Source organism: Atractosteus spatula, chromosome 25, assembly GCF_055471065.1.
Source record: "Atractosteus spatula isolate fAtrSpa1 chromosome 25, fAtrSpa1.hap1, whole genome shotgun sequence".
In the NCBI taxonomy this organism is placed as follows: domain Eukaryota; kingdom Metazoa; phylum Chordata; class Actinopteri; order Semionotiformes; family Lepisosteidae; genus Atractosteus; species Atractosteus spatula.
In genome coordinates this window covers 6,468,362-6,481,477 of record NC_142730.1, presented here as the reverse complement: position 1 = coordinate 6,481,477, position 13,116 = coordinate 6,468,362, and the positions used below count along the sequence as shown (strand labels likewise).

At 58.7% G+C, this 13,116-nt stretch overlaps 1 protein-coding gene across 14 annotated transcripts in view; it reads left to right on the top strand.

The window, feature by feature from the left end:
* Window positions 1-13,116, top strand: part of ubap2l (ubiquitin associated protein 2-like) — a 33,273-nt gene that overhangs the window by 14,546 nt on the left and 5,611 nt on the right. For 6 of the 14 annotated variants that reach the window (XM_088904905.1, XM_088904900.1, XM_088904904.1 and 3 more), the window contains 14 exons: window positions 1,382-1,556; window positions 2,628-2,829; window positions 2,953-3,308; window positions 4,247-4,419; window positions 5,056-5,269; window positions 7,004-7,043; window positions 7,429-7,615; window positions 8,027-8,096; window positions 8,717-8,960; window positions 9,605-9,693; window positions 9,828-9,881; window positions 11,381-11,462; window positions 11,712-11,932; window positions 12,037-12,142. In XM_088904905.1, the coding sequence (XP_088761031.1) occupies window positions 1,382-1,556; window positions 2,628-2,829; window positions 2,953-3,308; window positions 4,247-4,419; window positions 5,056-5,269; window positions 7,004-7,043; window positions 7,429-7,615; window positions 8,027-8,096; window positions 8,717-8,960; window positions 9,605-9,693; window positions 9,828-9,881; window positions 11,381-11,462; window positions 11,712-11,932; window positions 12,037-12,142 (2,213 nt within the window). Of the gene's footprint in view, window positions 1-1,381; window positions 1,557-2,627; window positions 2,830-2,952; window positions 3,309-4,246; window positions 4,420-5,055; window positions 5,270-5,762; window positions 5,808-7,003; window positions 7,044-7,428; window positions 7,616-8,026; window positions 8,097-8,716; window positions 8,961-9,604; window positions 9,694-9,827; window positions 9,882-11,380; window positions 11,463-11,711; window positions 11,933-12,036; window positions 12,143-13,116 lie in introns of all 14 variants that reach the window. The other 8 variants (XM_088904892.1, XM_088904897.1, XM_088904896.1 and 5 more) reach the window with 3 other exon arrangements.

Here is a 13,116-nt window from a genome sequence, read left to right as displayed (position 1 = left end):
GGGTGACGAGACCCACCTCTGGCCCTGCCGGATTTGTAGGCACAGTGCCTAGGGCCTCCGAAGGAGGGGAACTCTAGTGACGAATGAAAAACGAGCTGGAACAACATGCTTGAGATCGACTCTAGGTGCTCCAGATCATTAATCGTACCCTATCGGGCGGCTGTTCTAGGAACTAGAAGTGTGGAAGTGATGGTTGTCTCCACTCGCTCCTTCAATCACGTGGTTTAGCATTAGAATAGTGTAAAGTGCATCGTGTCAATCGAAGTCATTCGGTTGGCGTTGACCCCTCTTTCTGCACGTTTTGGAGTGAAAGTGCCCGGGGGCCTACGAACACCAAAATCCGGCCCTCGCCTCTGGAGCTTAGCGAGCCCATGACCGAATTCGCCTGCGCTCGTATCCTGGCAGGGGCCGGAGCTGCTCCGGCAGTCTGGCGCAGGCGATGGTGAGGGGGCCCCGGTCGGCGTCGCCAGCCCAGCCTAGTCCCCACGCGTGAGCTGGCCTGGTTCTGGGGTGTCTTTCAGTGCGGTGCTGGGCTAGGGTTACAGCTGCTCTTCAGCTCCCGCACACCAGTAGACCCTTTCCGGCTGGCCCGTAGCCTCAAAGGGGGGACAGCGTGTGCCACAGAAACCGCGGAGCTGCTCACCAGATGCGGCCTGCCCCCTGCCTGTGGCTGGCTGAACTGCATCGCTCTCCCAGTCGCCTTGTACAGCAGTCATGATGCGTAAAACTTTTCACTGTGCTCAGGTGTCAGAAGAGCCTTCAGAAATTGCTGGCTTTCAGAGCGTAGTAAGTCGTATTTAACTGTCAGCCTTCACATCCCACACACTCCGATATGGAGTCGATTGGCGTTGCTCAGTGCTGATGGAGATCCTGTCGTAGGTGTTTTTTTAAAGGATTTAAAGTTCATTTCACAACAGGTGAGAGGTCAGAGGGTTGGAATGGCAGGGAGAGGTGTCTTGGTTCTGGGAAAATGCATTTGGATTAGAAACCAGTTTACAGATAGGAGCCCCTCAGGAAGAAAAGTAGGGTGCATGGGTGGGGGGGGGGGGGGGCTAGTTGAGTTTGAATGTTGAGAGAGAATGTTGCCACTTCAGGGCTGTGATTCCAAAACGGATTTCCTTGAGGAAAGGGCTGCTCGTCATCCTCGAGTCGCTGAGGGGGGGGGACTCAGTCGGCCTTCACAGCAGAGCTGTCAACTGTGGGCTGCTACCGGCTGGGCAGTCCTCTCCGCTCGCCCTGTCCTGAAAGTTTCCCACCATCCCCGTCTTTACTGCACGAACCAGCAAATCTCTCCCGGGCTCTAGTCTCACACCTCCCCCACCCCGATGTGAAATCGTGTCCAGGTTTAATCTTAACCCTCTGCTCCCCCTGTGCCCCTCAGGATCGACCTGGCGGTGCTGCTGGGGAAGACGCCCCCCTCCTCCTCGGAGAGCGAGGCCACCTCCCTGGAGGCCTCCCAGCCGCCCTCGCTCTCCCAGTCGCTGGTCTTCAGCAACTCCAAGCAAGGCCCGCTGCCCCAGCCCCCCTCCAGCGCTGCCTTCGCCCAGCACAGCATGGTAAGGCCGCCGCTGGAGCGCTCGGCCCTGGTGTGGGGCGCGCGCGTGTGGGTGGGAACGACCCAAAAGAGGAAGATCGCCCACTGACCTCGCTTCCTGGGGCGGGGTCTGTGCAGGGAAGGTCGTGGCCGAGCCTCGTCGGGAGAGGCTGTCAAGGGGCCCACTGCTCTGGCTGTGGGCAAACTATCACACTGGCATCGCGGCCAGACCCCGCCACCCTGTGGCACGTTGGAATGGGGGCCGGGGGGGGTTAGGAGGCTGGGAAAAACTCCGGTGGGCACTGCAGGGCGTCTCCCTATCCAAAGACCTTGGCCCTGCAGCAGCATGACGATAAGGGTCCTGCAGGAGCCTGCTGGAGTTCCTCATCCGGCTCCAGCCTGGGACAGACGTGGTGTTGCGGACTGGGCTCACCCGTCGGGTCGAATCGATCAACAGAGCGGAGGCAAGCTGTCCTTCACCTGTACGTCCTGGGATGACTAACCCAGGGAGAATCCCCTCTGGCTCTTCCAGAACGAAGATCTGAAAGAAAGATCGCAGCTGCCAGACCCAAATACATTTGCGTCAGTGGGCGCTGCTTTAGTCAAGAGGACAGCGGTGACCATGATCTAACCCTGGCAGGAAACGTTGCAGTTGCAGGCACCACCTTTCAAGACAGCCTTACTTATTGCTCATCTGGGATTCTTGCAAAGCCAGGGGGTGCAGGGGGATACAGGGTACAGCTCCCGCACACCAGTAGACCCTTTCCGGCTGGCCCGTAGCCTCAAAGGGGGGACAGCGTGTGCCACAGAAACCGTGGAGCTGATCATCAGATGCGGCCTGCCCCCTGCCTGTGGCTGGCTGAACTGCATCGCTCTCCCAATCGCCTTGTCATCACGAGTGAAGCTTACAGCTGTACCAGTGAGAAGTGCAGGGTGTACTGAGGTCTCAGGTGAGCTGTCAAACTGCTGGCGTTCAGGATGAGGCCATAGGTGAAGCATCCAGGTGGACCAGACTGGGAATGTGATGGGAATTTCATGGCTTTTCCCTTACTTCATTCCTGTTCCTCCATGTGTCCTCTTCTCCCTCCTGCAGGTCAGCATGCTGGGCAAGGGCTTTGGCGACGTGGGGGAGCCCAAGGGGGGCAGCGGAGGGACGACCAGCGGCTCTCAGTTCCTGGAGCAGTTCAAGACGGCCCAGGCTCTGGCCCAGCTGGCCGCACAGCACTCCCAGTCGGCCCCCTCAAACCCCCCTTCCTCCACCTGGGACACCCCCTCCTCCTCGCTGGCGCAGTATGGTGAGCACTGGGGGAGGGCAAAGATGTTTGTCAACCAGTTCACGTTACTTGTGCTGCTGATGCACTCAGTTGTTTCCTCTTTAACCTTTGCTTTCTTCTCCGTCTGCCCTCCCCCCGATCCAGACATGAAGCCGCAGTCCGAGCCCTCGATCCACAGTCCCTTCGGCAAGCGCCAGTCCTACCAGCCTTCCTCCTCCATGATGGAGGCCTTCCTGCAGCAGGACAAGGGCCCCGCTGCCCCCGGGGGGGTCTCCTCCTCCTCTTCCTCCGCGCCCCTCCCGCCTCCAGCTGCCCCGGCCACCGTGGTGGCGCCCTCTTCCTCCTCCTCCTCCTCCTCGCCGCTGCCCAAACCCCCCAGCGCCGGCCCCCCGGGGCCGCAGATGTCCCCCGGCTCGTCAGACAACCAGTCGTCCAGCCCACAGCCCCTGCAGCAGCACAAGCTCAAGCAGCACAAGAAGAGGACCTCCATCACCACGAAGGTACGGCCCCCCCGTTCGCATGCCCCCTACCCCGCACTGGGGGAGAGACAAGGGGGGGAGGGGGAAAAACGTTTACAGGCCCCCCCCCCATTTCTGTAGAAATGTCACTGGTAGAGGAGGAGGAGATGAGTGTGTGGGTATGGATATGGTGTGTCCAGAGTGAGAGAGGGATCCAGTAATGGGCTGTGTGACAATAGTAAGTCGGATCCTTTTTCCTGGGTTTTGTTTGTACTGGGGACAGAAAGGTAATAATAGCTTACACGTATATAGAGCTTTTCTGGACACTCCACTCAGTGTTTTATGAATAATGGGGATCTCCTCCACCACCACCACCAGTGTGTGGCCCCACCTGGATGATGCACCAGTACTCTCCCCACACACCAGCTCTCAGTGGGGAGGAGAGCAGAGGGATGAAGCCAGTTCAGAGACAGGGACTACTAGGAGGCCTTGACTGGTGAAGGCCAGGAGGGAAGTTTGGCCAGGATGCCGGGGCAACACCCCTACTCTTTTCGAGAAACACTTTACACTTTTTAATGACCACAGAGAGTCTGGACCTCGATTTTACGTCTCATCCGAAGGACGGTGCCTTTTTACAGTGTAGTGTCCCCCGTCACTATACTGGGGCATTAGGACCCACACAGACCGCGGGGTGAGCGCCCCCTACTGGTCCACTAACACCTGTTCCAGCAGCTGCAGCAGCAGCCTTAGTTTTTCCCAGGAGGTCTCCCATCCAGGTACTGACCAGACTCACAGCTGCTGAGCTCCACTGGCCTGCCGTTGAGTTGCAGGGTGATATGGCTGCTGGGAAGTGTTGGGGGGGTGGATGGACAGTGGGACCACATGAACGCGGCGGGTGTTCAGCTGGGTTTGTGCAGTGGTATCGATTCAGCTCAACTTGCGCTTTGATTTCCCCCTCCCCCCCTCCTCTCTGAATGCAGATCCCTTCTCTGGCGGTGGAGATGCCGGGAACAGCGGACATAGCGGGCCTGAACCTACAGTTCGGGGCCCTGCAGTTCGGGTCGGAGCCGGTGCTGCCGGAGTACGAGCCCACGCCAGCCACCAGCGCCCCCCCCAGCCAGCCCCAGAACAGCCTCTACACCAGCTCTGCCAGGTGCGCCACAGTGCCGGTCGGGTCCGAATCGGAGCAGAACAGGTCCTCCCAGCCGCTGTGACAGAGCCAGGAAGAGCTCTTCCTAGTTGTCGGCCCTCAGGCTTCAAGACTTGGTCTCTACACGTTTGCTTGCTCCAGACAGCTTCTGTGCTTTGTAAAGTTCTGGAGTACAACTATGAAATTAATATCCTTACACTTACACAGTGCTTTCCTGGACACTTCGCTCAAAGCACTCTACAGGTAATGGGGATCCCCTCCACCACCACCAGTGTGCAGCCCCACCTGGATGATGCTCCAGTACTCTCCCCACACACCAGCTCTCAGTGGGGAGGAGAGCAGAGTGATGAAGCCAGTTCAGAGACTGGGATTATTAGGAAATCCAGGCCAGGGGGGATATTTGGCCAGGGCACCAGGGTAAAACCCCTAGTGTTTCCAAGAAACGCGTTGGGGGTTTTTAATGTCCATAGAGAGTCAGGAACTCGGTTTTATGTCTCATCTAGAAGATGGTGCCTTTTTACAGTATAGTGTCCTCGTCACTATACAGGGCTGTTAGGACCCACTCAGACACTGTCGGGTGGGCGCCCCCTGCTGGCCCCAGCTGCAACTTAAACCTTTTTCCTCCTCTCCCTCCCTCAGTGAGTCAGCGCCCACAATCTCCTCGAACCCCAGCCAGGACTCGGGGTACCAGAGCGGTGCCCTCCCCGGCGGGGGCCCCTCGTACCCTCCCCAGCCGGCGGCGGCCAGCGGGGGCGCCGGCCAGGCCACCCTGTACGAGCAGCGCTCCACGCAGACCCGGCGGTACCCCTCCTCCGTGTCCTCGTCCCCGCAGAAGGACCTGCAGCCCAGCAAGGTGAGGCCGGTAGCTGGGCGTCGTGGCCTGGCGTGCGGGGGGGGCCCGGGGGGGCATATGCTCACGTTCTCTTGGAGGAAAGACGGGGGTGCTGCCCTCCGTGGCCCCAGCACGTGGGTCAGCCCTGTACTGCACCCCGCTTCGTACAGTAGTGGTGCTACTCCTTCTCTCCTCTCACACATCTTCTTTTCCTTCTGCAGTCTTTTCACACTCTCTCTTATGGTCACTGTCCCAGGGGCGTCGGCAGTGCCAGTAAAGCTCAGTCACAGCCGTGTTACTGAAACACTGGGGGGGCTGGTAATCAGGTGGGGTGGGGGTGGAGTCGGGGGGCGCTTGTTCTTCAGAACCCCTCTTCGCTGGCGTCTTCGCCCTCAGGGGCTGTTATAGCCGGGCTCTGCCTGTTCTGGGCTGTGTCGAGTCGCCGGTGATCTGGCCGGCTCCTGTTGTGATAGCAATATCCATTTCCTCCCCCCGAAATCGTCTCGGCGGTCAGTGGAGCGGCAGCGGTCTGAGCGAAGATGCCCTGGGAGTTCATTGCGTAAGTACACAGGCGTGGACCCGCTCCAGCGCCGGGCCTGTAGAGACCCCGAGCAGTAGTGGGCTGTGTGCCTCTAGTTTCCACTGAGACTCTTCGGACCCCCTTTAGACTAGTAACAGCAATAGCATCTGGGGGCTGTTTACCCCCCAATTTGATCAACAGCCAGATTACTCCTCCCTTTCCACCAGATGGCAGCAAACACACATTCCTTTTTCTGGGATCCCTGAAATGTGCAGAGCGACCTGGCCTACGGGCAGCCACTTGAGAGCCTCGGCCTGCCCTGTTCTTGGTTTATTTGCTCCAGCGAGGTGAAAGTCTGGGGAAAGGGAGTGGGGCATGCTTGTAAGGCTGTGGTGCAAAACGGAGGCCTGCGATCTGGGCTTCTGGCCGCGATTTGGAGCCTGTGGAGATTCTCTGCTGCAGACGGTCCTCTCGGGTTCCTGCCTCCCACCGATCTGGCAGCAGCTGTGAATTATTCCCCTTTCCCGCCTGCACAGAAGCCAAGTGGGATGGGTGCAGGCCGAAGCCGGGACGTGTCCCCATGTCCCGCCACATGGCAACGGCTCATTGCTGCCCGTGGGGGTGTGGCGTCGGCGCCCCCCTCCCTGCAGGAGAGCCCGGCGTTTGTCGTTGTCGCTTCCCGGGTAACTCGCTTGCAGCACCTGGCAGTGTGAGGGATATGGGTTCGAACATGCAGCCACCACGTTCATCGAGGCGAGACTTGACAAGCTCACCCATTTGCAGGTTGAGCTGCTTGACCTTTGCCCCCCTTGAGCTGATGAGTTCTGGCCTCTGGGTCTTCGGCAGTGGACTAAATACCAAGTCTCGCCCTGATGGGCAGCAGTGAATGCCATCTTACAAACTGGTGGGGACCCCATCACCCCACAAAACCAATTTAGTTTGACGAACACAGCAAGCTGTGTGAATGGTCTGACTTTGTGAACCTACTGCCAGCTCTTGGTCAGAAGCTGGTCAATGAAATGACTGGTCCAGTCTCATGATTGTGGGGCTCATGCAGTGGGATAGAAGCAAGCAAGATGGTGCAGATCCTCCTAGGAGCTGCTGTTTGACCTTTGCCCTCTGAACTGTAGCTTGCCCTAGATCTAGTCCTTGTTTAGTGTTTCGCACGATGCGTCAATGCACCTTGCACGAGAACAGTTGAATACTGAGACTCCTTTCTCTCTCGATTTTGACAGAACGGGTTCAGTTCCATACAGACGACGCAATCTGTAGAAGGTAAGTCTTTATGCTCGAGATGGGGAACGTTTCCTGCAGCGAGTCTCTGTGAACGAGCTGCTTGAAGTCAGGCGAGGAAGTGAAGTTTGGGTGACGATCCTGAAACTAGGGAGCAGGGCAACATGGCTGACCACAGTGATGTGGAGCCGTGGTTTACAGCAGGGCCGGATTAAGCCAAGTCTCTAGTTTATGCAGACAGCAGATGTAACGAGTGTTATCAGCCTGGCCTTTGCCAAGATCTAGGTTTTTTCCCGCTCTTGTTTATCCTGATGTGTTATTTTATAGCAGTGTAGTGTCTTCTGCTCTTGCGTGCCGGTAGGATAGGTGGTTTAGTTGGGATTGTTAAAAACCGGTTTAACTCTCTCCTTCCACCCCATCCCTGCAGCTGCAGCAGGCTCTGCAGTGAAATCCGTGTCGGACTCTCCGGTGGTCTCCAGCATGTCCTCCCTGACCGACAGCGTCTCGGGCTCCTCCTCCCTCCTCACCACGGCCAACCAGACGCCCCTGAGCTCGCTGGGGCACAGCGAGGACCTGCCCCCCAGCTCCGCCCCCCAGCCCCAGCAGCACAGCAAGTGAGTGAAACGACATCTCGCAGTATGGAGCTTCTCCCAGTCCCTTCCCTCTGCAGGTGTCAGACACTACTCGCTCCATGTGGCTTAATTACTAAAAGTTTGTGTTCAGTTAAGCTTCTAACTGGGTTAGTTGATTGTGACCCTGAGGAGGAGCTCACCTAGGCGTCTAGTAAGAAGCTTCATCATGGCCTGGGCAGATGTGTTCCCTGCTCCCACTACCCTTGGTGTAAAGAAGCACCTGCTGTTCTTGGTATTTCAATTAGATTGTTCTCTGGCTCTATTTCAAACTGCTCGTTCTAAAGAAACCTGCTGGGGTGACCTTGTCAAGGCCTTGGAGGGTGTTGAATGCTTGCGTATCGGGTCTCCCAGTGGTCTAACTCTTCCCCTCCTCTCCCTCTTCTGTCTCCCCAGCTCCTTGTCAACACAGTCGAACAACCTGGCACCTTCCTCTTCCACAGTACGCACTTCAAACTCTTTACTGGTGAGAGTCCGGGAGCCGGGGTTCGTCGTGACTCCTAGAGCAGATGAGAGCAGTCGTGTTTTTGTTGGTCGAATTCTCTTGGCGCTGGAGAGTGTTGAGGGAAGTCGGTCCTGATGGGTTTTGTCCCAGGGCGTGAGAGCCGGAGCCAGGGGGGGCAGTTTGGAGTGCTTTCACAGGTAGTTGCCCGTTTCAGCATACTCCCCCTTGCACGCACACGCACGCTGACGACGCTGCGTGTCATGAGCTGAGTTTAATCAACGGAGCACTATGCATCGTTTCTGTTCACACCTCAGACCAGCCCAGGACACGACATACACACAGGTGGAGATCACAGGTTGTGTCTAGGATGAGACGGGGTGATAGCACCACCCTGTTGGTCTCTCAGGTTACAGTAAACCTAAATGTGATTTTAATCTGGTGGCCTGGCGTTCATGCACGTTTTGTTTTGTGGCAGAGCTGCTAGGGAGAGCCCCTGGGTCTGCTTGATACCGAATACTATCCAGTAGGAACTCGCAGTGAAGGGTCCGGCTCGGTGGTCTCGCAGCCGGGGTCCTGAGTTTCCCAGCACCCCCCTTGGTGTCGGAACCCTTTCTCACCCCCGCCCCCCTGTTTCCTCTCAGCACGCGAGCGTGGACAGCGAGGCCGCCCTGCACTCCTCCTCCAGCTCCTTCCCCTCCTCCTCGTCGGTGGCCGCGTCCAGCGCGGTGCCGGCGGCGGCCACCGCGCCCCCCTCGGTCAGCACGGTGTCGTCGGCCAGCCTGGGCCCAGTCAGCAGCCTGGGCATCGGGCTGAACAGCACCAGCTCGGCGCCTTCCTCGTCCTCCAACTCATCGTCGTCACGCAGCTCTGCAGCCTCCGCCTCAGGTACGATCGCAGGCCTCCTGCTCTTTGGGGCATCTCCATCTGCTGCCCTTTAATTTATGCTTTTTACATTTGGAATCACTATTAATGTGCACCTGCCCCACCTGGAATCATTTTTTTGTCATGCTCACCCAGATTTTGGGATTGTCGTCGGGCATCGCAGGCGACAGCCAAGAGGAAATGTCGTGCTGTAATCTTAACCTTGGAAATTGCCCAGAATCTGGGTCCTTATTTATTCTAGTGTAGGCAGTTTCAAATCCTTCTCAAGGGTTTTGGGTTACTGCAGGCTGTGGGGAAGACCCCTGCCCCCCTGATCCCGCCATGGGTGCTCAGCCAGCTGGGCGCCGTTGCTTGGCAGCTGCCGGTCTCTGACCCGGGGCTCGAACCCGCGATCGCAGCGGTCAGCCTGCGCTCGGGCCGGCGCCTGTCCTGGAGGGGCCGCTGGCGAGGCCCTGCCTGCGGTCCGAGGACTCCACTCGAGTGGACTGGAGGGTTGGCTCTGGCCTCTCAGTCTTGCCCAGCCCCCAGCCCCCCCCTCCCCCCCGCAGGGCTCGGTCAATGGTCTGCCGCCATCGAAACATTCCCGCGTTTTTCTTTGTTCAGTTCATTGATCCTGCTTTTTACGTTGTGATGTTTTTTTTTTTCAGGAAAGGCCCCCCCAAACCTGCCGCCTGGGGTTCCTCCTCTCCTACCCAACCCCTACATCATGGCTCCTGGACTCCTGCACGCCTACCCAGTGAGTGTCGGCCGCCTGGCAGGCTGCTGCTCTGTCCCTGGCAGTCGGACTGACTGGCCCTTCCGGGAGCTGATGTCATAGGAGTTTCCCCAGTGAGAAGCTCAGTAACTTCAGTAACTCTCTCTCTCTGTCAGCCTCAGGTGTACGGATACGACGACTTGCAGATGCTACAGACCAGGATCCCCCTGGTGAGTCCTGTACCTCATGGGGTTCACCGCGCGGAACGGCCGGCGCGTTTCCAGTCCGCCGCCCGGCCGTCCTGCGACCAGCAGTCGGCTCTGCTCTTTACCGCATAATCAAGAGAAGGATTCGTTAACGGGGGAACTGCAACGCTATTTTTATATTTCAGGGTTTGAAAAAAATCACCCTTGATGGGTGCGGTTCAAGCCAAAGTGAAAGTAATTTACAAGTTACTGTGTGCATAACTTCTAATTTACGTCACAAAATGGGATGAAATTTCCAGGTATGGGCAGCGCCATGCTCTGCGATTCATAACGAGGCAACAAAACTTCTGCTGAGATGAAGCGGCCCTATTGCACCGCTTGTGAATACATCTCTCTTGATCCAGTAGAAATAGGGCTCTCGACTTCCAGACCACTTGCCGATGAATACCAGTTGTTAACTCTGCACACAGAGCACGTGGGAACATTTCTGAGGCAAAATGTCTGCTGCACAACCTCATCCATCACAGTCATTACAGGGACTAGTGAGCAGGAAGGGCCGCATCACGTCACCGTTCGTGGGAACTTGAACGAGAGTTTGTGACAGCATGGCAGCTTACAGTACTGTCCGCAAAGTTCACGTTTGTGTGCTTGATTCAAAATTTGTAAAAAAAAATTCTGTAACGTCAATGTATGTATATCATTACTGAGATTTAATAACCGATCTGACAAATTAGGACTGCAGTTCCTCTTTAAAGTGCTCCAACGCTGTAGTCCAGCTCCGCTCCAGGGCTGTTTTCCTGGGAAGGGCACTAACGGACTGGGCTGTGGCTCGGTTTGCTCCAGTCCGCCAGCGGAACTGATGAGCAGGAAGAGGAGGAAGCTCCTCGGTGTCTAGAACCCAGAGCTCTTAATTCCCCACTGGCCAGGAGCGCACCGGGTGGCTCTTCAGCTCCCGCACACCAGTAGACCCTTTCCGGCTGGCCCGTAGCCTCAAAGGGGGGACAGCGTGTGCCACAGAAACCGCGGAGCTGCTCACCAGATGCGGCCTGCCCCCTGCCTGTGGCTGGCTGAACTGCATCGCTCTCCCAATCGCCTTGTGCAGCGGCACCTTGTCAGTGCGGGCGCGCGCCTTCCGGTTGGGGTCGCGGTAAGGGCTGCGGTAAACGTTCCGCAGCACGGATGTAGCAGGGCCTCGGTGTTCCTCTCCCTCCGGTTTTCTCCCTGCCCTCTCGGCGCGTGGCTCTCCCCTCTCCGTGCCGCCTGTCTGACGGAGCCGCGAGGGCTGGAGCAAGCCGAAAGAAACCGGCCTGCGTGGAGAGTTCTTGTTTTTTTTAAGACGCTGTAAGGAAGAGCAGGGCATGAGTGGGAGGTGGGAAACCCGGCTGGGTCTGTTGGCGCTCCTGGCCGGCTCTAGCGCCCAGGCAGGGGTTGCGTGCCCGGTGGGTGGCAGCGAGGTTAGTAATTGATGAATGAACTGGTAATTAAACGCTGGTTGACTGGTGTTCCCTCTTGTCCGTCGTCAGGATTATTACAGCATCCCCTTCGCCACACCGACCACGGCGCTGACCGGCAGAGAGGGCAGCCTGACCAACAACCCCTACTCGGGTGAGAGCGCGGCGCCACGTGGGGTTTTTGTGAATTCTCGCGGACGGGCCTAGAGGAGATTGTTTCACCCCCCCCCCCAATTCTTGATCTCCAGCCCCCCCTCTTTCTCCTCTTCTCTCTCCCTGTTTGCTGTCCCTCCTTCGCCCCTGCCCTTCTCCTTGCTTTCCATCTCCCCTCGCCTCCTCCACCGGCGTGTCTGACCTCTGACCTCTGACCTCTGACCTCTGACCTCTGACCGCCTCCCTGCAGCGGGCGACCTGACGAAGTTCGGCCGGGGGGACGCCTCGTCCCCGGCGCCGGCCACCACGCTGGCGCAGCCGCAGCAGAGCCAGACCCAGGGCCACCACACCACGCAGCAGACCTTCCTGAACCCGGCCCTGCCGCCCGGCTACAGCTACACCAGCCTGCCCTACTACACCGGCGTGCCGGGGCTGCCCAACACCTTCCAGTACGGGCCCGCCATGTTCCCGGTGAGCGGGGGCGGCCGCATGCTCGCGGAGGGGGGGGGGGGTCCGTGTCCTCGGGATGCGTCTGTAACGCCTTTCTTCTCTCCCCACCCCCCCTTCCCCCGCAGGTGGCTCCTACCTCGTCGAAGCAGCACGGTGTGAATGTCAGCGTCAACGCCTCGGCCACGCCCTTCCAGCAGGCCAGTGGGTACAGCTCCCACGGGTACAGCACTGGTGAGAGGCCAAGCGTCGGCGGAGCGTGCAGGGTCAGGCTGCAGCCCCAGTGAGCGCCCCCTTCAGGGCAGGGTCGGGCTGCAGCCCCAGTGAGAGCGCCCCCTTCAGGGCAGGGTCGGGCTGCAGCCCCAGTGAGAGCGCCCCCTTCAGGGCAGGGCAGGGTCGGGCTGCAGCCCCAGTGAGTGCGCCCCCTTCAGGACAGGTTAGTGCAGGGCTGCAGCCCCAGTGAGAGCGCCCCCTTCAGGGCAGGGCAGGGTCGGGCTGCAGCCCCAGTGAGAGCGCCCCCTTCAGGGCAGGGCAGGGTCGGGCTGCAGCCCCAGTGAGAGCGCCCCCTTCAGGACAGGTTAGTGCAGGGCTGCAGCCCCAGTGAGTGCGCCCCCTTCAGGGCAGGGTCGGGCTGCAGCCCCAGTGAGAGCGCCCCCTTCAGGACAGGGTAGGGTAGGGCTGCACCTATGTGAGCGCGCCCCCTTCAGGGCAGGGTAGGGTAGCGCTGCAGCTATGTGAGAGCGCCCCCTTCAGGACAGGTTAGCTCAGGACTTCAGCCCCAGTGAGAGCGCCCCCTTCAGGACATTACAGCAGCTGAGGGCTCAGTCCAACACGTGTGCCATCGCTGGTTTTAAAAAACAGCTAGAATTTCTTTCTACAGCATTTGACTCTGACCGATGTAGCACAAGTCTCCTGTACAGCGTGGGGGGGGGCGGGGCAGGAGTGTTGACATGAGAACCATGCGCGTGTTTGTTCCGGGGCTCTAGTGAGAGCCATCTGCTTGTGTTCGCACCCTGCATCCTGCCACACGGCGATCCTGGGCGGGGGGGGGGGGGGTGTGAGAATATTTCGGGGCTTTAGGAGAGTCGACGTGGGGCCGGGGGTGAGTGTGGGGCTCGACTCGGGCGGCCTCTTCCCGGAGAGGACTGAGGAACTCGCTTCCTTTATCTCGGACAGCAGATTCGTTTTGGCCGAACGGCATCGAATCC